We start from the raw sequence: 24,101 nt of genomic DNA, 5'->3' as shown, positions 1-24,101 counted from the left end.
TTCTTCATGCGTTTTGCACCAATATGACCTAAGCGGTAGTGCCACAAGTAAGTTGTACTATCATTACGAACTTTAGATCTTTTGACATCAATACTATAAACATGTGTATCACTACGATCAAGATTCAATAAACCATTCACATTGGGTGCATGATCATAAAAGATATTATGCATGTAAACAGAATAACCCATTATTCTCTAACTTACATGAATAATCATCTCGCAATAAACAAAATCAATATAACTTTCATGCTCAATGCACACACCAAATAGCATTTATTTAGGTTTAACACTAATCCTGAAGGTAGATGGAGCGTGCGATGGTGATCACATCAACCTTGGAAACACTTCCAACACACATCATCACCTCACCCTTAGCTAGTCTTCGTTTATTCCGCAACTCATGTTTTGAGTTACTAATGTTAGCAACTGGACCGGTATCAAATACCTAGGGGATACAATGAGCACTAGTAAGGCACGCGTCAATAACATGTATATCAAATATACTTTTGTTGACACGGCCAACCTTCTTATCTGCCAAGCATCTCGGGCAGTTCCACTTTGAGTGAGCGTTCCCATCACAATAGAAGCACTCAGTCTTGGGTTTGGATCCAACCTTGGGTTTCTTCATTGGAACAACAACTCGCTTGCCTTTCTCAAAGTCTCCCTTCTTTCCCTTGCCCTTCTTGAAACTGGTGGTTTTACTAACCATCAACACTTGATGCTCCTTCTTGATTTCTACCTCTGCGGTATAAAACATCACGGATAGCTCAAGGATCATCACCTCCATCCCTGGCATGTTATAGTTCACCATGAAGCTCCAGTAGCTTGGTGGTAGTGACTTGGAGAACTATGTCGATCACTATATTATCTCAAAGATTAACTCCCACTTGATTCAAGCGATTGTAGCATCGAGACAATCTGAGCACATACACACCGATTGAGCTATTCTCCTTCATCTTTCACGCAAAGAATCTTGATGGAGGTCTCCTACCTCTCAACACGGGAATGAGCGTGAAATCCCAATTTCAGCTCTTGTAACATCTCATATGCTCCATGACATTCAAAACATCTTTGGAGCCTCAATTCAAAGCCGTAAAGCATGATGCACTAAACTATCAAGTAGTCATCAAAACGTGTTTGTCTGATGTTCTCAACACCCATAGATGATGCTTGAGGTGGTGGCGCGCCGAGCGGTGCAAGGACATAAGCCTTCTATTCAGCAATGAGAACAATCCTTAGTTTATGAACCCAGTCTGCATAATAACTACTATCATCTTTCAACTTAGTTTTCTCCAGGAACGTATCAAAATACAAGGGAGCTACAACGCGAGCTATTGTTCTACAACATACTTTGCAAAGATAACTTAGACTATATTCATGATAATGAGTTCAATCAATCATATTATTTAATAAATCCCACTCAAATCAACATCCCTCGGGTTGTTTGAGTGTAGCATGATCCAAATCCATCAAACCAAGTCCGATCATCATGTGAGATGAGGTAGTTTCAACGGTGAACATCTTCATGTTGATCATATCTACTATATGACTCATGTTCGACCTTTCGGTCTCCTCTGTCCCAGGCCATGTCTGTACATGTTTGGATCATCAAGTTTAACCCAAGTGTTCTACATGTGCAAAACTGTCTTACACCCGTTGTATGCAAACGTAGAGTCTATTGCACCCGATCATCACGTGATGCCTCAAAACGACGAAATTTAGCAACGGTTCACACTTGGGGAGAACACAATTTTATCTTGAAATTTTAGTGAGGTATCATCTTATAATGCTACCGTTGCCCTAAGCAAAATAAGATGCATAAAAGGATTAACATCACATGCAAATCATATAAGTGACATGATATGAACTTCATCATCTTGTGCTTTTGATCTCCATCTCCAAATCACCAGCATCATCTCCACCGTCACCGGCATGACACCATGATCTCCATGATCATGATCTCCATCATCGTGTCTCCATTGGGTTGCTGCGCCAACTATGCTTCTACAACTTTTGCTAACTCATAGCAATAAAGTAAAGTAAAAAGGCACAAATTAGTTAAAGACAACCCTATGGCTCGTGTGTGTTGTCGTACTCATCGACATGCAAGTTGTGATAATGTATACAAAACATGATCATCTCATACATCACTTATATCTCATCATGTCTTTGGCCATCTCATATCACAACATACCCTGCAAAAACAAGTTAGACATCCTCTACTTTGTTGTTGCATCTTTTACGTGGCTACCATGGGTAACTAGCAAGAACCGTTCATACCTACCCAAAGCCACAATAGTGATATTAAAATTGCTATTTAACCTTATACAAGGACCACCTCTCTCGAATCCGATTCAACTAAAGTGGGAGAGACAGACACCCGCCAGCCACCTTTATGCAACAAGTTGCATGTCAGTCGATGGAACCGGTCTCTCGTACATGGACGAGTAAGCTTGGTCCGGGCCACTTCATCCCACTATACCGGCGAATCAAAATAATACTAAGGAAGTAAGCAATATGAACATCAACGCCCACAAACACTTTGTGTTCTACTCGTGCATGTTATCTACACATAGACCTAGCTCATGATGCCACTGTTGGGGAACGTTGCATGGGAAACAAAAAAATTCCTATGCGCTTCCAATATATATATATGGATATCAACATCTACGAGAGGGGGAGTGCATATAAATACCCTTGTAGATCGCTAAGAAGAAGTGTATATAACATGGTTGATGTAGTCGTACTCTTCACGATCCAATAGCGATCCGATCTGATCTAGCACCAAACGGACGACACCTCCATGTTCAGCACATGTTCGGCTTGATGACGTCTCCTACTTCTTCATCCAACAAGAGAGGAAGGATAAGTAGATGGTATCTCAACCAGCACGACGGCGTGGTGGAGATGGTGGTGGAGCAATACCAGCTGGGTTTCGCCAAGCGCCTCCGGAACCGCGAACTAGGAGGAATGGGAGAGAGGGGAGGCTACAAGGCGTGGGAATTGTTGTGTACATCCCTCCCCCACTCCTCTACTATATATAGTTGGCAACAGACAAGTTCAGGTCGCAGCCCTTGGCCCCTCCCCCAAGGGGGGTCGGCGGCTAGGGTGGAGTCCTCCCTCCATAAGTAAGGGAGGAGCCCCCTGCTACTTCTCAAACAACAACGCCAGAATTTGACACGTTGAAGGAGACTTGCTTGCGTTGGTTTTTCCCTTTAAGTGGAAAGGGTGATGCAGCACAGGAGCAGTAAGTATTTCCCTCAGTTTGAGAACCAAGGTATCAATCCAGTAGGAGAACCTCGTCAAGTCCAGAGTACCTGCACAAACACAAAAGAGCTTGCACCCAATGCTATAAAGGGGTTGTCAATCCCTTCAAGATTGATTGCAAAGTGAGATCTGAAGGCGGAAAGTGCAACGAAGAAAAAGAGTAAGGCTGGAAATATGGTGTGGAGTGGACCCGGGGGCCATAGTGTTCACTAGAGGCTTCTCTCAAAATAGCAAATATTACGGTGGGTGAAAAAGTTACTGTCGAGCAATTGATAAAACCGCACAAAGTCATGACGATATCTAAGGCAATGATCATACATATAGGCATCACGCCCGAGACAAGTAGACCGATACTTTCTGCATCTACTACTATTACCCCACACATCGACTACTATCCACCATGCATCTAGTGTATTGAGTTCATGACGAACAGAGTAACACATTAAGCAAGATAACATGATGTAGAGGGATAATCTCAAAGCAATGATGAAAACCCCATCTTTTTACCCTTGATGGCAACAACATGATGCGTGCCTCGCTACCCCTTCTGTCACTGGGTGAGGTCATTGCACAGTATGAACCCAAAACCAAGCACTTCTCCCATTGCAAGAATCATAGATCTAGTTGGCCAAACAAAACCCACAACTCGAAGAGAATTACAAGGATATGAAATCATGCATAAGAGAGATCAGAAGAAACTCAAATAAGATTCATAGATAATCTGATCATAAATCCACAATTCATCGGATCTCGACAAACACACCGCAAAAGAAGATTCCATCGGATAGATCTCCATGAATATCATGGAGAACTTTGTATTGAAGATCCAAGAGAGAGAAGAAGCCATCTAGCTACTAGCTATGGACCCGTAGGTCTATGGTGAACTACTCACGCATCATTGGAGAGGTCATGGTGTTGATGAAGAATCCCTCCGTATTCGAATCCCCCTCCGACAGGGCACCAGAACGTGCCCCAGATGGGATCTTGTGGAGACAGAAGCTTGCGATGGCGGAAAAGTACTTTCGATGATCTCCTGATTTTTCTGGGATTTTAGGGAATATATAGGCGAAAGACCTAGGGCAGAGGTGGCCCAGGGAGCCCACAAGCCTAGGAGGCGTGGCCCCCCTGGCCGCGGCTAGGGGCTTGTGGGGTCCCTGCTGGCCCCCTGCCCTGATTCTCAGGCTTCCCGATCTTCGTCTGTTTCGGAAAAAATCTTTTTGTAAGTTCCGTTCCGTTTGGACTCCGTTTAAAATCCTCCTCTGAAAGGGGTCAAAAACATGGAAAAACAGGAACTGGCGCTTGGCACTGAGTTAATAAGTTAGTCCCAAAAAAAGATATAAAAGGCATACAAAACATCCAAAGTTTGACAAGATAATAGCATGAAACCATCAAAAATTATAGATACGTTGGAGACGTATCACCCCCCTCTTCCAAGGCACCTCCCGGGTGCCTTGTCCCTATGAGACTCTTGCCCCCGAGCCAATTTCGCCTCTAGGGGCTGGTGCCTATGGCCTAGGGCGGCTAGTGCGCAACACCTACACCCCATGTGGGCCCACGGGGTAGGTGGACCCCTAGAACCCTTTCGGCACCCCGGTACACTACCGATAATGCCTGAAACTTTTCCAGTAGGCAAAATAGGACTTCCCATATATAAATCTTTACCTACGGGCCATTTTGGAACTCCTCGTGATGTCCGAGATCTCATCCGGGACTCCGAACAACCTTATTTCAGCAACGTACATATCCCGATACTACTCTAGCGACAATTGAGCGTTAAGCGTGCGGACCCTACTGGTTCGACAATCATGTGGACATGACCGAGACACCTCTCTGGTCAATAACCAATAGCGAGAACTGTATGCCCATATTGGTTACCACATATTACACGGAGATCATTATCGGTCGAACCACAATGTCAAGGATTCATTCAATCCTGTATGGAGTTCCCTTTGTCAAGCGATATGTTACTTGCCTCAATTTCAATCGTTGGTATGTCCATACTTAGTTCAATCTCGTTACTGGCAAGTCTCTTTACTCATCCCGTAATACAAGATCACATGACTAACTCCTTAGTCACATTGCTTGCAATCTTCTTGTGATGTTGTATTACCGAGTGGGACGAGAGATACCTCTCCGTCATATAGAGTGACAAATCCGAGTCTCGATCCATGCCAACCCAGCAGACACCCATGGAAATACCTGTAGAGCATCTTTATAATCAACTAGTTACGTTGTGACTTTTGATACACACAAGGCATTCCTCCGGTGTCAGGGATTTACATGATCTCATGGTCATAGGAACAGTTACATTGACATGTAGAAAGCAATAGCAATAAACTTAGTCATACGATCAAATGCTATGATTATGGTTTGGGTCTTTCCCATCACATCATTCTCCCAATGATGTGATCCCGTTATCAAATGACAACTCATGTTTATGGCTTGGAAACCTTAACCATCTTTGATCAACGAGCTAGTCTAGTAGAGGCTTACTAGGGACACTTTGTTGTCCATGTATCCACACATGTATTTGAGTTTCCAATCAAATCAATTATAGCATGGATAATAAACGATTATCATGAGCAAGGAAATATGATAATAACCAGTTTATTATTGCCTCTAGGGCATATTTCCAACATATTTCTCCTGTGTTACACAAAAAAATATTTATACTAAATAGCCCATAACTTTTATTTACTTGCTCTTTATTTCCATGCAAAACTATCTATTACACCCACTAAGTACTTCTAGTTTCCTTCCCACAAAATAGTTTCATACTAGTTCTAGGTAAAGTAAGCGTTAGCATGCATAGAGTTGTATTGTTGGTCAATATAACTTGTGAGAATATTAATTCTACCTTTAGACTCTTGTTGGGTTTGACACTCTTACTTATCGATTTGTTTTACAAACGATCCCCTCCACTTGTGGGTTATCACTCGTCATAAACAAGGGTTGCCATCCTTCCCCTCCCCGCGACCACCTTTGCCTGGTCAAGCCGGAGAAGGAGCCCGCGGCGATCATCGTCGTGAAGAAGAAGCATGAGGCCATGGTCACCGACCTCGACGCCAGCCTCAAATGGCCGTGCAATGAACTCGTGCGGGTGGATATGGAGTGAGAGTGATGCGTGCTGGAAGAAATCGACGAGCGGCGTCGCGACCACGAAGAGGGCGGCACCATCGTCCTCTCCGACGACGACGATGAGGCGACTGCACCGACCCCACCCGTCCGCAACGGCGACCCAGGTTAGGGTTGTAGTAAGGATGATGGCGACCCACCGAGCGACGACGATGGTGATGACGACGACGACGTCTACACAACCTTCTACAAGCTCCTCGGCCTGAACTAAGCTCGGGGCGACCGTGGCATAGTTTTTTTAGGTTTTCATTATGTATGTTTTTAAATTTGTATAAATATGAATGAAACTCCCTATACTGTTATAAATGGATTCATAATTTATTATTGCGTAAGTTACTATCTTCTTACTTCTAAATGACTTCTACACCCCCGATATAATCCATAGCATCATCAAAACAAGCAAACTATGCAATCAAAAACAGAATATGTCTAAAACAGAATAGTCTGTAAAGATAAAGTTAAGTACCATACTTTTGTAAATTTAAAAATTCTGAAAATTTAGGAAGGCACGAGGAATTTATATATCAATATTGTGTAAAAAAATAGATCAAAATACGTTCGAGTAAAATCAGAGAAATTATGCACCGGACCCTAAAGTTTCTGTTTTTGCATATCAATTCTACTATCATTCCAATCATCCCAAAGGCTTTACTTGGCACAAACACTAATTTAAACAAAAAATCACAATTATTATAGAGGCAACAATCATGTTATCACACACAAACAAAAAGTATTGGGTTGTTGTAATGGCTAAGATGCGGTCCTTTCTGATTTGGGATCGAGGCCCCGAAACGGAAAGAAGCGCATCTAAGCGTTTCGCAAACATGGTAACATAGCACATACATAAATAATAGAGGAATGACAATAAGGGTTTCAATTGCCATCTCATAAATATATCAGAGTTCCATCACACATCGAAACAAGGTAGTTCCGCTACAGACTACAAAGCAGGAGAAATGACTATGATACCCTGCATGCTGGCCCACGATCACGACCACGCCTCAATCTTCTGGATAGTTCACGTACAGGCGGTCGTTCTCCTCATCGTACTGCCACGCCAGCTACGTGCCGTCGGGATCACCTGTCTCGGGGGTACCTGAACCTGTTGGTGTTGTGAAGGAATCTGTGAGCCACGGGGACTCAGCAATCTATGACGTCGGTGCCAGAACTAGCCAAGTTATTAGGTTGGTAAAGTGGAGTGTTTAGGTTGCAACACCCTAAGCTTAATATGGTGGCTAACTTACGTAGAACATGTATTAAGGTGGTCTATTCTAGCGGTCGATAGTAGATGATCACTAAGTGATCCTGAACACCTACCTATGTGAGTCATAACCCCACCCTGTTCCCGATCGAAGAGAGATCTTCGACGGGGACAGTCATGGTTACTCATTCAGTTGGCAATTTTATTAGCTTATGTTTAAGTTATCTATTACCGGATGTTAACAAAATATTCCAAGTTGCCACATAACTGCGGGCACGGCTTTCCGAAAGATTAAACCCTGCAGGGGTGCTCCAACTAGTCCATCACAAACGTACACGGGTCGCAAAGTAATCCTCTATCACGAGTCTCGTGATCTCGTCGGATTCCTTAGAGGAAAACCTCAACTCTCAGGAGAACCAAAGCTTCACCGGGATTCCTATACGCAAGATATATCGCTAAGGTAAGACAAGACTAGCAGGACCTCCCTGTGTGTCGACGACCCTGATAAGAGCCGCGTATCTCAGTCTCAATACAACACCGTCTATGCATAGTGGACAAGGACCAAACCTCAAGTTTCCTTGGGGTGGTCTTGCCGACTGCTAGGTGGGTGGACCAACACTCATGAGGAGCACTGGCCCGGGTTGTTGATTAAATTCCTCGGGGTAGCTATTCCCTATGCAGATTATTATTAAGTGATTAGAAGATTAAAACCAATGTTGGGTCATGCCGGACAAGTCTTAACACTACGCGATTTATCGAGGGGGTCCCCATAACAACCCCGAACGTGTTAGGAGCGATCAATATGGAATCAAACACCGGTAGCCGGTAACTATGGCGGCAATAACAGAACAAAACACCCGGAAAAAGGCTAGGCCTTCCGTTATTTACCAAGTATATAGATGCCTTAATTAAATAACAGATTTAACATAATGATATCAAGCTCATGTTATCACATGAAATAAAGCACCTGCAACTAGCAACGCTAACATTAGTAGCTGAGCAAGCCTACTTAGCCATTCAAGATTTGCTAGGAAGGGATAAGTGTTTGGTTTCATGGCAATTCAGGAGGCAATTATTTTAGTGGTAGGCAGCGAGCATATGATGGAAGAAACGTAAACTAGCATAACAAGTCTAGAGATGGAATCAAGGTCATATCATCTTGCCTGTGATATCCTCAGCTTGGAACGGTTCTTGATCGTCCTGCACGTACTCTCCCGAATCCACGTACTCGTTCTCCGATCCCGGTGCTACCCAACATAATAATAACATCCAATGAACAACAACACCTCAAGATGCAACAAGCACATGATGCATGAGATGAATATGAGCATGCATCACTATTTCTATCACTAGCACAAGCATGAGAAGTAATTACATGTTCCTGGACAGAACTGCATCCTAAGCTATCTTGACATGCATGAGAATGACATGATCAGACGCGTCTCGTGAAAACGATGCAAAACCATATAAAGAACATTACAAACGGAGCTACGGATCAACGGGAAACAACAAAATAAGAAATGAAGCCCTACGTGTCAAATTCATCACCACACACTCCAATGGCTCAACTCTGGTATTTCCAGGTAGCCAAGACATAAAACAATCCAACATGGATGGGGTGGAGCAAAGAAGAACACCACACATCCACTATGCACTCACAAACATCAAAATACCAAAACTACACAATCTGTCGTAAACTGCATCATAACACTTTGTGAGCTACATGCAAAGCACCTACAGCCACCTAAACATGCCAATAAAGATATGTCGCTGTAGCTATCCAAGAGTACTACAAGCACAAGCAAAAAATATCACTCAAAGGAGTTAAACACAGAAAGTTACAAAGCTGCAAACTTGCCCAAAAATATCAGATTTCAGGGACTTTGTGAAAATTCCAGATTCTCACTATCTGTTTATGTTGTGAAGCATTTTGACAGCAGCCAAAACAATATCTACAGGACTCCAAATGGAATGAAAATTTACAGGGAGCTATACAAACATATAATCTTCAACTTTCTAGTTTAAAGCTAAGGCTGAATCACAACACATTGACCTTCACAAGCTCATCAACAGGAGAAGAAAATATAAAGAGATTCTCCAACTTAGTGAAAATCTCAGATTTTCACTAATCTGGAATTTCAGCCACATGCCTATTTTGAATGGGCACAACTTGCACATATGGATTTCTAGGCATGAAACAAAACCAATATGTGGTATAGGGGGTCACCCTCTACTACCACAACCAAGAAACAAACCCTTGGGCTCACCACATCACATGGAAGCAAGCTCTAAACATGGAACAAAACTGAAATATGTCATTTCCAGGAAGTGTTCCAATTGCGAAAATGATCTCACCAATGGATTCCTGGGATGATTCTACCCCAAAACCATATATAAAACATATGCACTTGCTTGGAACAAGTGGGCACAAACTAGGAAAGAAAAACTACATAGAATCCTATATAGTGAATAGTGCCTCATCACATGTGCTTTCACTAGAAGAAAACCTACATAAGCATACACATATGTCCACAACATCAATGGGGGTTCATGAGGGGTAGAGCTCATGCCTATGTGCCTTGGCACATCACCACGCCATCACTAGCAACAAGCACAACACAATACATCACCTACACAACTAGATAGATGACACTACTCACATATCTCACAAAAATACTTCTACACTACACATGATATCTTGCACATGTGCTCCCCAAGTCATATATTGCCATGACATGGGTGAGAAACACACACGTGATATTGAGGTCACACACACTAGGTATGTGGGAAACCCACACACACACCACCAATTGCACTCACTAGTGCAACAACTCCTCCCCAAGAGGATGAGATGCTCAAACACACACACTAGTTGCACCACAAAGGGCACAAACAAAACATCCAACATCTCATCACCATCTCACATACACACACTTGCACCACAACCTATTACACCACTACACCACATAACTCCACACATAACAACACAAATGAAATCCTCACATAAAGCAAGAATAAATACACCTCAAAAGAAGGATTCACTAGCAAGATTAATCTGGCTCACATGCACCATCATCACCCTGTTGCCAGCAAAAGAAAACACAATAAAAGAGAAAAACAGGAAAATAATAAAAGGCTTGGGGGGTCGAACCCAAGCCCTTCTGAATCTGTTCTCGTGCTGTTGCCACCCTGCTACTGTCATTGCTTCGACAGGGAAGGGGAAGCTAGCAAGATAACCTCTCTTCTGCAGCTATTCTACTGACGAAAACAAAGAAATAAACAAAAGAGGGTACACCATCTGGGATTCGAACCCTGCACCTGATAGATCACACACATATGCACACGCGCTACACACCACTGGGATACACGACAGGAGCTTGACAGAGAAGGGTAATCTTGCAAATTATAACACCACTACTGCGTGCTCTGCTCTGCATAGCACAGAGAAGCGCCGGCGATAGGGAGGCCGTTGTGGCTTCTCTGCTACTGCTGCTGCGCCACGAGGGGGAGACGAACGCCTACTGCTACTCACGTCTGCTATGCGGTGCTAGCCGCGCCATGCTACTGCTACTGCACATCACAGGCTCATCAACACACACACGCACCTTCATCTACTGCTGCTGCTCGGGACAGGGGCGCTCTGGGAGCTATCTCGCCGGATCTGCTCGAGGGAGAGGGGAGGATAAGGCCGGCTCACCTTGGGGAAGGAAGAGGAGCCGCACGATGGAGGAAGACGGATCGGAGGGGAAGAAGATGATCGGAGGAAGCCTCTGCTGCAGGTCGACGTAGAACCGAGGAAGACGTAGAGGAACTCCGGGGCCGAGGCGATGGCGAGCTCCTAGCCGTCGATGTGGGCGTTCCCCGGCATCAGCGAGGTCGGGAATGGGGGGCGGGGAGCCTTTCCGAGCTCCTGGACAGGTTGGCTGCGCCGCTCGACGGTGGATGCGGGGGTAGACACTGGCGAAGTTCTTCTCTCCTCTCTCTGATCTGAACTGCACATGCTTACCTTTGGGGGAGAATAGAGATGGGGAATGGTGTGGCGGCGGCGGATGGGGGAGAGAGGAACCCTAGGATGAGGAAGGCATGGACGTCCACAAATATAGGGGGGACCTCGACGTTTGTGCTCACGGCGGCAACTCTCTCTCTCTCTCTCTCGGCTACTGACGGAAAGGAGCAGAGGGGTGGACGGCGTGAGGTCGACGAAGGCGGACGTGGGACTGGGCTTAGCGGGGGGGGGGGGGGGAGAGAGGTACTGGGCCGCCAGGGGGGAGGAAGCCCACCTGAGCGCCACATAAGAGAAATCAAATCCCTGGGGCTTTTCTTTTAACAGGAAAAAGCTAGAGAAGAGAGGAATGCACAGAGAAAACTATTGGGGATAAAAACAAAGAAAAAATACCCCTGGTCATGGAAAAATATGACCTATTTGAATAAAATGCAAAATGAATATTTGGGGCAACTAAATATTTACAAAACAGGATTTATTAGCATTGTTTTGTGAATAATTGCTCCACTTGCACACCTATTAAAAACAGCAATTGCACATCACATTACTACCACAAAACAAGGCTAGCACTTGGGCATTTTTAAATCAGGGTAGGCTCAAGTGAATCTTGAGCTTGGAATAAAAAGGAGAGGGGGGGGGGGGTTGAAACCTAAGCAAATCACAAGGTAGTTTCTACTAACACAAAGAATTCTCCGCACAAGCTTCACATCTCACATCACCACATAAGACCACAAGCATCACATGAAATCATAAGACCACAAGGCAACAACACATGACACATGGAATGATATGATATGGCATGCATGCATGCAAGGAAGAAATAATAAGGTGACAACACATGGAATCACATGCATTGAAAGCTCTCATGTCATTGACAAGGTGGACCCACATGGAGAAGGTTCCAAAAGGGGAAGGTTACACACTTGGGGCATTACAGTTGTCTCATAACAAGCTCTTTCTTTATAGCCACTAAGATAGGCTTGGGGTAATAATGATGTCCACATAAAAGACAAGAATTGAAGCGCAAAGAGAGTATCATAAAACTAGTGATAAGCATATGTAAGTCTAACATACTTCCTATGCATAGGCATTTTATAAGCAAACAATTTATCAAGACAAGAAGTTACTAGCATAAGCAAGTAGGAAGAATGAAGCACTAACAATTTGAATATCAAGAGAGGTAAGTGAGTAACATGAAAATTTCTATAACCATATTTTCCTCTCATAATAATTACATGTAGGATCATATTCAAATTCAAAATTGTATACAATACTTTCTTCATGATCCACACGCACAAAAGTTTTACAATCTTACAAGATAGTGGTATTTACATGAACTAAAGTCATGACCTCTCCAAACCCACTTTTATCAAAAATTTCATAAGATTGATCATTCTCCAAAGTAGTGGGACCATTATTACATAAATTTGACACTCTTACAAACCCACTTTTAGTCGCATTATAAATACCATTATCAATGGTGGATTTAACATGAAGCTCAGAATTCTCAAGATCACAAGAATTATCATGATTATCACACCAGTCATGACCATTAACACAGTTGACATTCATAGAATTTATACTAACAAAATTGCAATCATGATTTTCATTCAATATATGTATCCCAATAGCATTTTCATTCATCACTTCATTATGAGCTATTGGTTTGCAATAAACAACAAGTTTGAAAATATTAGCAAGTGGATGAGGATGCATTTATCTTAATTTTTGACATTTAACTCTTGTTTTAGTGTGATAAAGATAAATATAACATAAATAGGCAAGCAGATACAAATATTTTGTTTTTTTGTTTTTATGAATCAAGAAAAATATAATAGAAAATAAAAAGAAGAAAAAGTGAATGATAATTTATGTGAAGGTACTTGATAGTAGGTTGATGATACTCCCTCGCAATAGCACGAGAAATCCTTCCCGATGCTTGTGATCTGCGTTGGGTTTTCCGTGAAGAGGAACGAGTGATGCAGCACAATATAGGTAAGTATTTCACTCAGTAGAGAACCAAGGTTTATCGAACCAATAGGAGTAACAACCAACCCCCGTCTTCACCGACTGCACACAAAAGAACCAAACACTTGCACCCAACGCGGGCAAGAGTGTTGTCAATCCCCTGGCCTCATTATTTGCAAGCAAGAATAGTGTGGTTGGAAGTTGGAAAGTGAAAAGTAAATAAGATGTAAATAAAGGCACCAAGGAATTGTAGTGTTTGTAAACATATAAGTGAATAGACCCCAGGGCCATCTTTTTTCTTAGTGGCATCTCTCATGTAGTAAGCATACGGTGGGTAGAAAAATTACTGTTGGGCAATTGATAGAAACATGCATAGTTATCTGTATTCACGGCAGCATATAGGCATCACGTCCATAAGAAAATAGGATGACTCATGCGTGCACCTATTACTATTACTCCATCCATCGACCGCTACCCAGCATGCATCTAGAGAGTAATGCTTGGAGAACGCTCACATGATGTAGACAAAGAGAATTCATATAATATAAACTAACCCCATCATTTTATCCTTAGTGGCAACAATACAAAGATGTATCTTGTCCCCTTTGTGTCACTCGGATATATAAACCCGTCAGATTGAACCCACTGCAATGCAACCCTCTCACTAAAGAAATATCATTCTACTTGGCCAAAGCAAATCAGTAGATCGGAGAGATTTACAAAGATATAATGGTCATGCACATAAGAATGATATTTGGAATTAAGAGATGACTCAAATATTTATCATGAATAATGTGAACGTAAACCCACAATTCATCGGATCCCAATGAACACACCGCACAAAAGAGTTACATCGGATAGACCAAAGCGAAGATGCGATGATCATTGTATTGTAGATCGAGAGAGAGAGAGAGTCATCTAGGTACTAACTACGGTCTCGTAGGTCTATGGTGAACTATTCACACATCACAATGGGAGCAGCAAGGATGATTTAGAGGCCCTCCGTGATCGACCCCCCTCCAACAGGGCACCGAAAAAGGGCTCCAGATGAGCACACGGCAGAACAGAGACTTGCAGCGGCGAAAAAGTGTTTCGTGGGGATCTCTAGGGTTTGGGGATGTTTGTGAATTTATAGGATGAAGAGCTACGCGAGGAGGTAGCTGAGGGGAGCACGAGCAACAGGGCGCGCCCTACCCCCTGGTTGTGGCTTGTTGGCTCGTGCCTCCCTCGTGTGGCATGTGGCCTCGTCCCAAAGTTTCTAGATCTTCTTTTGGTCCAGAAAAAATCACCAAAAAGTTTCATGGCAATTGGACTTCGTTTGGTACTCTAAACCTGAAAATCCAAAAACATGGAGAAAACAACAACTAGCACTAGGCACTAGGTTAATAGGTTAGTGCTAAAAAATAATACTAATTGGTAAATAAACTCCCAAAAAGTATCCTAGAATTATAATATAATAGCATGGAATAATAAAAAAATGTAGATACGTTGGAGGCGTATCATAAGCTCATTCCACACACACACACACTTACTGCCACACACCCATGCAAGGAGAAGAGAAAGGCTAGCTCTTTCTTCCTCCTCCACACATACATCTCCAGGAATGCCATTGTAGTTCTTGCGATATCTATAGTGGATCCAGCAGGACTAAGGGCGTTACCTCCCTCGAAGGGACCGGAACCTATGTATGTCTTGTGTCTCTACTCGTTGGTGCCTAATCTTGTCTCCGAAATCCATCGGTGTCCATCAGCTCCAACCACACCCAATTAGACACCCCATGGCATCTGCCATGAGAACATCATGACACCATTGTAACCCCTTTCTTAAACATGGTGTTTGATGTTATAAAGTATTTGCCAATGATTTATTGCATCCCTGTTATGTTTGAGTAGATTCCCATTGTCCTATGGTTAATTTGGGATCGTGATTAGTTTGAGTTGCATGCTTTATTTTGTTTTTGTCCATTGTTGCCCACTATATAAGCACACACATGTGTGCATCACACTTTAGAGTTAGTGTTATGTTGAAGAGAACTATGCATAGGCCGACGGGAGCGATAAACATTATCGTGGCTGAGTGTAGATATAGATACATATAGGATGAAATGAGGACAATTTACCTTAATGGTATCATTGGATCTTATCTTAACAATCTCCTAGTATTTGCAGATGCCTTATAGGATTTAAATCATAACTACGGATGGTATGTTAGAAGACGCCTCTTACACAAATAAAACTGTAATGGTGATTATTTTTCTACTATCACATCCAATTGTTTAGGGACAAATTACACACCTCATATAACCGCCACTTCACACTTGCTTTGTGGATTTCTCTGAATCTTGTAAACTATCTTTGCTATAAAGTTTAATCCAAACAATGTTTGGTGCACATAGGGTTCTATGCGAAAAATAGGACTTGAGATAATACAAATCCTTCCTTTAGCTCCTTGTGGGTATTTTTTTGATGATGTTTTCATTACAGGAAAATAGACCCCCGAGGCCATATGTTTGCTAGTGGAATCTCTCCAAACAAACAAGTGTGGTGTGGTGAACAAATTACAGTTGGACAATGATTAAATTGCAGTATTTATATTAATCACTATGAGCATTCATGGGTGATCTCATATAAGCATTACACACGTGCTATGTAGACCGTTATTGAACTGCATTTACAACTAATAATCCACACCAAGATCGCTATCGAGCATGCATCTCGAAGTATTAAGTTTATGACAAACAGAGCATCATATTAAGCATGATGACATAATGTTGACGGTAAAAATATCATTCAAGTGTGATAATGAAACCATAATTTATCCTGAGTGGCAACAATACAATATGTTTCTTGTTCTTTTCTGTCACTAGGATATAGAGCATCACAATATTGAATCCGCTACTATGCGTCATTTCCACAAAAGGACTACCTATGAATCTTGAAAGCATACATAACTACTTAATTATACAACAAATAAATTTCAAAAGATTCAATGTAATTCAATGAACAATCTGATCATAAAGTGACAGTTCATCATGTCCTGACAAACACACCATATCACGACACACACACCACTGATTACATTATATTGATCCCAACCATGTGAGGCGGCTCAAGGGAACTTTGTATTGAATGACAATAAAGAGAAGATGTCATCTAGATACTGCCATGGACCCTAAGGTCCTAAGAAAACCACTCACACATGATCGTAGAGGTAATAAGGTTGATGAAGAAGCCTCGGATGATGGATTCCCCTCCAACAGGGTGTCGGAAGTGGCCTCTAGATTGGATCTCCTCCGAATAAAAACTTGTGACGACATTTTTTTAAATGATACAAAGGGTGTCACAAAATATAGGATTTATAGACGAAAGAATGAACGTAAGGCGGTGCTAGGGAGCCCATGCGGCATAGCCACAAGGGTGACTCCAGGCCATGTGGGGCCCCTGCCTTGCCGCCGACAGGTCCTCACACTTTGTGGACTCCTGGTATCTTGGAAAAAAACTTATTAAATCCTCAAGAAATTTTTACCACCACAGATATTGATTTTATGAAAAGTCAAAAACATGCATAAAACATCAAATGGATAAATTAATGGGTTAGTCTGCAAAATAATATATATTATCATAATAAGTATGTAAAAGTGATAATATAATAGCATATAACAATAAAAAATTATAGATACGTTTGAGATGCATCATTCTCCACCATGACAACCTCGTAGTGCTTCTCTACGTGCACCATGGCAAAGCAAGGCACGAGTATGGGCTCCGGCTCATCGTCGGACGCATCCTCCATCGCCCGATCGCCATCCCCCTTGCTTACCTCTAGTTAGCTCGTCGGTAGTCCAGCCTCTATCCGTTGTGCATGGCGGACCTGCCGGACACCTCCAAGACCGGTCATCTTGAGATTTTGCTCTGTCGATAGGCTCTCCTACAACGGGCTAGATCTCGCTGTCATTGCGTCTGAGGTGCATGAAGGAGGATGTGAAGCGTAGGTACACGGATCGTGCCATGCGTGACCATGTTTTAATAGTGTGCGCTGACCAGGCTAAGCGGCAGTCCGTTTAAATGCATACGTAAGAGTTGATTTCTTAGCTGTCGCCCCTGTTAAGTGCTAACAGACGGACGAACGAGCAACCAGGTTCAATGTGGTAGAAAGCCGACCCGTCACCCCGTCTGATCACGTTGCTCTGGCATTGAACATGCACAGATACCGAGCGGATTCGGCGTGGGCGACGCTCTCACCCGGCACATAGTTTCAATGCCGGCTGAAGTGACCGATTGCGTCCTCTCTTGGCCGGTATGACTAGGGTTCCACATTGAATGGCAAACTACGTCCGGACACCTTGGTCCAGATGTTTGTGGTGTATTGTGGGTTCGTATTAGAGATGCCGTGAGAAAGTATTCACAAACAAAAATCACAAAGAGAAACAAAAGGAGAACAAAACAGACTACGAATGAAGTTGTATCCTGTCCTTGCAATCTTGTGGGTGTTTATTTGTTGCCCTATGATTAGCTAGTTTACATTAGAGTGAGTACATCCATTCATTGCTCTTCGCTGCAATCTTGTAGGTGAGCGAAGCGTTTACCCTTCGTCATGAAAATATTTTCAGAAAAATAGCAAGATCTTTATCAAACAATAAAGGATCACAGTCTGATAACACCAAACTTTAAACTCTTGGGGAAAAAACACTAAGGGCCTGTTCGGCAACGGACCGCTCCGCTCCCTCAAAACTGAAAATGAGGAGCGACAGAATGTCTGCTCCACAGAAATAAACGGTGTGCTGCTCCGTTCAACGGCGGAGGCAGGATTTAAGCATAGAGAGGCGAAGAAAACACTGATGTATAAGATGTTTATTTATTTATTTATTCAATAGCCATACAAGAGGAATTCAAGATATTACATATTTGTCAAACATGAAAAGATAGCAGATTTCTATTAGTTTGAATGTAGCTCAGAAACCTAAAAAATAAAAGCAAAGTTGATAATCTCATACATTGCCCTTTCGATTCCAGCTTATTTTGTAATTCTACTTGTGCCAAAAATGTTTGATATGTAGTTGATTGAAGGTACAGAAAAATGGGGTCAAAACTATTATGTATACAATCCAGTATGTAATATATAATCAATCTGAGAAACAGTAAATACCATTTATTAGATTATACAATCTAGTAATAGTAATAACTTGTGATAGCTTAGACATGAGTTGCTATATGATATACCTTTGATCTCCCATAAATCATGTGTGCGGTTTGAGTGTTCAATCTGAAGCGCCTGGAAAGAAAGATTGTCGCACGACGCACATGCAGATCCCAGGCAACGACGACGAGGAGCAATAATCGAATTAGACATGAAGCGCCGCCATCAGCTGGCGATGCCCTAGCACGGTGGCCATGATGGGTTGAGCAGAGGAATAGTGCCCTCGCACAACGGCAATGACGGTTTAAGCGGCCTAACCTATTCATCAATCATCTATATCGGTGCACGTACATCTCACGGTGAGGCATCCAGCTCACGGATCATTTCTGGGCAGCTTCGTCGGCTATATGTGCGTCTCGGCTGTTTCTCTGTTAGGCCTGCTAATGATGATCGATAGTGCTAATTAATCACAAATTACATCACAATACTGCAGGTGCTAAAGGAAACCCAATACTACAACTAGTCCCTGCTAGAAATCGATTGGGGAGGGGGGGGGGTTGGCCCCCGCTCGCCCCCCCTCCCCCCACGGGCTCCACTACATCGCGGAGTTGAAAGTCGAAGTGTTTTCGAACGGGCCCTAAACTTGAGACAACCCCGGAGCACAATGCAACCAACACTGTAGTGCTCTCCTCGAATCTCCCACGGTTACCACGGGAGTATCCAACCGTATTTTGCTCTCCAATAATCTTACTCTTAGCAAACAAAGCACCCACGTCTGAATTTAATTTTAAAAGATGCAATCCTCTATATCATTCTTCCTGAATAACTTTGAAGGAAATATGTTTGTGGTCGCATTGCATGATCGCCATGATAGGTTTGCCTCACCTTTGCAAAGCGACCGCACTATAAGTCCGGAAAATAGATGCTTTCTTTATAAACTGTCAAAACATCTTACATTTATGAACAGAGAAAGTAGCTCTTTATCCTACCACGCCGAGAAGGTAGATGCTCTATCTCCATTGAAAGATAGATTTTCTCCATCCAGATTTATAAGGCCTAATACACACGATTAGGCCAACTACAACGCATGACTTCATTCAGACGTTTGTTTTATTTAGATTTCGTCCGTTTAAGACAGAAAAACGGACATACCCATCAGTTTGCGGTTATGATGTCGTCAGTGCGCCCAACCAATTGCCCGCATTCCAAAGTGTTTGCATGTACGGACTTGAATTTTGTCCTCCAAAAGAAAGACAAGGCCTGTTACAAATAGTATAAAAACATGAATAAAAACATTTAAACGTCCACACGTCCACACTAGCCAAGTTTAATACATTTCTTAATTAAACATAAAACATCAAACATAAAAAGATAAGGCCGTCCGCCGGTGAGGCCGCCGTTGTCTTTACAAGCGATGTCCTACTCGTCGTCGTCTGTGGCAAGGTCGACATACGAAGACGATTGCCAAAGGTGGGCTGGTGGCCCGTGCTAGACCGGAGCAGCGACTACCAGAGGAGGAGCCGGCCTCATGGGCGTGCTTTCCCTTGCCGGTCCAAGGCCAGGTCACGGTGACGGCGGTAGTCTAGGGTTTGCTAGATCCCGCCGGGTGTGGAGGAGGCATGAGGGGCTTTGGAAGTGGAAGCTGTGGACTGACTGATCCACAACTTCCATTTAAAGAAGGGCGACAACCCAACAACGGGTGGCTGGCGACCGGGGCCTGCCGTGCGTGTGCTTTCATTTTGAGCGGTGGAGGTAGTTGGAAGGCCGTCACATGTTTTCGAGGCGGACGAGGAAAAAGCCCGTGCCCGTTCGTTTGGTGTCCGTGTGACCGCAAACCGGATGTAGATTTACGTCGAAAATGGGGCGGACCGGACGCCAAACTGACATTTTTTTACGGTTGCAGTTGCGCATTGGGCCAGACTATCTGTCCGTTTGAGTAGGCCAACTCCACCGCACAACCCCAAACGGACGTCCGGTTTGGCCGGATTTTGTCCGTTTGGGGCGGCAATGGGTTCGCCCATGTCCGCTTCTGGCCGTTGGGTCGTGCATGCGCTCACCGTGCGGCCAAACCCCAAATCATGTCCGTGTTGGACATGATTAAAAAAAATAGAAAAACTTATATAAGAAGTAAATAAACGCAGTTAGAAAAACTTAAAACATAAAATGAAGGGTCACGCCACAAAACAGCCCAGTTTCATCGTCGTTGACATAATTAACATTTTTTTTAAACGCCCGTCGATGTCGTGGTCGTCGCCGTATTCAGTGGCCGCCGGTGTCGTCGTCGTCGCCGACGAGGTCGACGTAGGCCGGCGGCGTCCAGAGGTGGCCCGGCGGCCCGTGGTGCGCGGGGGCGGGCTGGAAGCTGGCAGGTGCCTGCACTACCTCCTCCCGTGGCGAGGCATCCCGATCTGGTGACCGCGGCGACGTGGGGCACCAATTCACGCCTCCACTGCGTGCGCCATCTCCGAAGCTGTGCACGACCAGCTCCACTGCTGGCCCACCAGATCTGGGTGGAACGCAGCCACCGGACGTCCTCCATCACCTCCTCCGCCTCCATCAGCTCGGGGATGGCGACGTCGTCGGCCGTAGAGAGGGCCATCACGTCCTCTAGGCCCGGCCATTGGCGTTCATCATGCGTGATCATGGAGTCCTCCATGACACGCTGCATGAGACGGGCCTCCTCCTGCGCTGTCACGCGAGGACGTGGAGGTGGTGACGGAGACGGGGAAGGCGACGGCGTGGGCGTGAGGCCGCGCACCCGTGTACGCCCGCGCACCTCCCGACATGGCTGCCGCGGCCCCGACACCGTGTCGGCGAAGTATGAGGCGCGCCGCACGTCGTGCTCGTCCCTGAGCCACGTGTCCCAGAGTACGGAATCGGGGGCGTACATGTCGTCGTAGTAGAGGTCATCGGAGAGGAGGCGGCGGCGGCGCCAGATCTCGTAGCGGCGCGCACGACTGCTCGTCGGCACCGGTGGGATCGGGACCCGGTCGGCGGAGAGATGCTAGTTGTTCGGCAGGTGGACGTCGCTCCACGGGACCGGCGTCCTCGTCTCCCAATAGCGCCGGCATACCACAGCGCTGAGGTACTGCCGGTCGCGCTGGCTGGTGGGCCTAGGGCTGATGGTGAAGGGAGCAGGCGCGGAGGCCCGGCACGGTGGCGATGCGGCCTCCTCCTTCACGGAGCCGCGGCGGCGTCCCGACGAGGAGCCAGCCTCGCGGTCATGCTTCCCCTTGCGGCCGTAGTTCCGGAGCCCCATGGCTGCGAGGCGGTCGGCCGGCGAGTTCAAGGCTAGGGTTTGGGGTGTCGGGTTTCGCGGAGGCCGCAGGGTGTAGTGGGAAGTGTGAACGACGACCGGTCCACGGCTTCCCCATTTAAGAAGGACCGCGACCGTCCTTGGGGCGGATGACAGGCGGGCCCGTCCGATCGTGTGCATTGATGTGGGAGGTGGGAGGTAGGTGGCCGCCTGTCACGCGGCCTCGACGCGGACGAGCGTGCGTCCGTTTGCTGTCCGACGCGACCCAAACCCCGCGCAAGTTTGCGCTCGAAATGGATCGCCCCGGACACAAAACGGACAAGATGGGTCCGGACCGTCTCGCGCTGGGCCGACCGGTTTGTTCCTTTTATCCGAAACGGACGGGGCCGGACAGCATGGGTTCGCGTGGTGGAGTTGGCTTTAGTGTATATGAGATGTATGAAACCACCAAAGATTGATTGAATGAAAATTGTAAGAAATGCTTGATTTGTCTGCACAAAAATCTCAATTTGAACCACGGTTTATTTTCATTTCTTTCCCCGGTTCTAAACTGAATTTGGAATCTGAATTCTGCACTACTGCAACAAGGAAAAATGGAAATGGGATTCCAGCTACTCAATTCTCCACGGGAACGGAAACAGGAGGCTGCACCGCGCTCAGCTCCGAGTCTGAATCAACCTTGGGAGCTCCGGCGGCGGCGTCCAGCGCGGCCCACAGCTTGGCGTCGCGGTAGTCCCTGACGACCATGGACGCGCCGGCGGCGACTACCTTGGCCTCCCGGCTCTCACCCGCGATAGCCACAACGGGCATCCCCGCGGCCACGCCGGCCTGCACTCCCACCACGGAGTCCTCGAACACTAAAGACCGCTCCGGCGAAGCGCCGAGCAGTGCGAGCGCGCGGAGGTAGGGGTCGGGGCAGGGCTTGGAGCGGCCCTCGCCGCAGTCCTCGCCGGCGACGACGAGCTGGAAGAAGTCGGCCAGCCCGAGGATCCCGATCATGAGCTCGGCGTTGGCGCGGGGCGCGTTGGTGACTGCCGCCCGCTTCAGCCCGCGCTCCCGCGCCCAACGGCACAGCTTCCCCAGCCCGGGCACCTCCCGGAGCCCCTCGCCGGCGTACCGCGCGAAGAGGGCCTCCTTCTCGGCGAAGAAGGCGTCGAGCCGGGCCTGCGGCCAGTCCGGGAACAGGAAGCGGCCGATCTGCTCGTTGCTCCGGCCGGCCATGTGCGCCATGCCGAACTCCGGCGTGATGGGCGCGCCGCCGTTGTAACCCAGGCCCTGCAGCAGCTCCGAGAAGGCGCGGTGGTGGAACGGGTCGGACACGCACATCGTGCCGTCGATGTCGAACAGCAGCGCCTCCAGCGGCGCCGCCCGGCAGATCCCATTCCCGCCGCTGCTGCACAGCAGACATATGATTCAGATTTCAGAGTGAGAGAAACAGAGGAAGAACTCAGAGATTGCTGAGTACCAGAAAGAAAAGAAAAATCACATCTTTGGATTCAGGTTTACCTTTCCATGCGAGTGTTATGTTCTTCAGGATGCCCTGCTGATCTGCAGACTGGGTGGATTTCTGATGGCTATGATTATAATTTATATTGACAGTGAGAGAAGTTGGTAGTCTAAGCTGACCTACGTGTGCTCGTGAGGTTTGTTTGTGAGTGTGGTTGGTGGCAATCCATCATCGTCTCACCAGTCCCGTCTTTTGACTTTCATAGAAAAGGAGCAGTTCACAATGCAATAAACTATACATCATTGCAATATGTTTTTCCGCAGATTAACAAAAATCAAGGTTAAAAGGGTAAGATATGTGGTGATTTTATCAATCTTAAAATGATGATGTGTTGACTCAGTCTTTCGAAGATGTTCATAAGGATAAAATATGTATGTGTGCATTCATATGAGTGAGTATATGCTTCTCTATGTGAACAATTTCAATTATATTGTGTTAAAAAAGGTTAAGAGGGTCGTTGTCGTGGTGTTTTCAGCCATAAGATGGCTTATCTAGTGTGGTTGGGGTTCACGCCGGTGGGTTTCAAAAGCGAGATTAGGGATAAACGGTGCGTGACACACGATGTATCCAGATTCAATGCTCTTCATGGAAGGTAACACCCTTAGTCCCGCGAGAACAAACTATAT

The 24,101-nt window shown here is 45.4% G+C and overlaps 1 protein-coding gene across 2 annotated transcripts; it reads right to left on the bottom strand.

The window, feature by feature from the left end:
* Positions 1-22,472: 22,472 nt before the first annotated feature.
* On the bottom strand, positions 22,473-23,826 carry LOC123430289 (haloacid dehalogenase-like hydrolase domain-containing protein Sgpp). 2 transcript variants are annotated; one of them, XM_045114162.1, is made up of 2 exons: positions 23,475-23,826; positions 22,473-23,358 (listed from the first exon to the last, which is right to left on the bottom strand). In XM_045114162.1, the coding sequence occupies exons 1-2, from the start codon at positions 23,480-23,482 to the stop codon at positions 22,584-22,586; spliced, it is 783 nt and encodes a 260-aa protein (XP_044970097.1). In that variant the 5' UTR covers positions 23,483-23,826; the 3' UTR covers positions 22,473-22,583. The 2 variants fall into 2 exon arrangements, with proteins under 2 accessions (XP_044970097.1, XP_044970096.1); XM_045114161.1 differs by having other exon boundaries at positions 22,473-23,361; positions 23,475-23,823.
* Between the last annotated feature and the right edge of the window lie 275 nt (positions 23,827-24,101).

This window comes from Hordeum vulgare, chromosome 2H (assembly GCF_904849725.1).
Source record: "Hordeum vulgare subsp. vulgare chromosome 2H, MorexV3_pseudomolecules_assembly, whole genome shotgun sequence".
Taxonomy (NCBI): Eukaryota; Viridiplantae; Streptophyta; class Magnoliopsida; order Poales; family Poaceae; genus Hordeum; species Hordeum vulgare.
The sequence above is the reverse complement of the archived record's forward strand: the minus strand, read 5'-3'. Positions and strand labels throughout refer to the sequence as shown.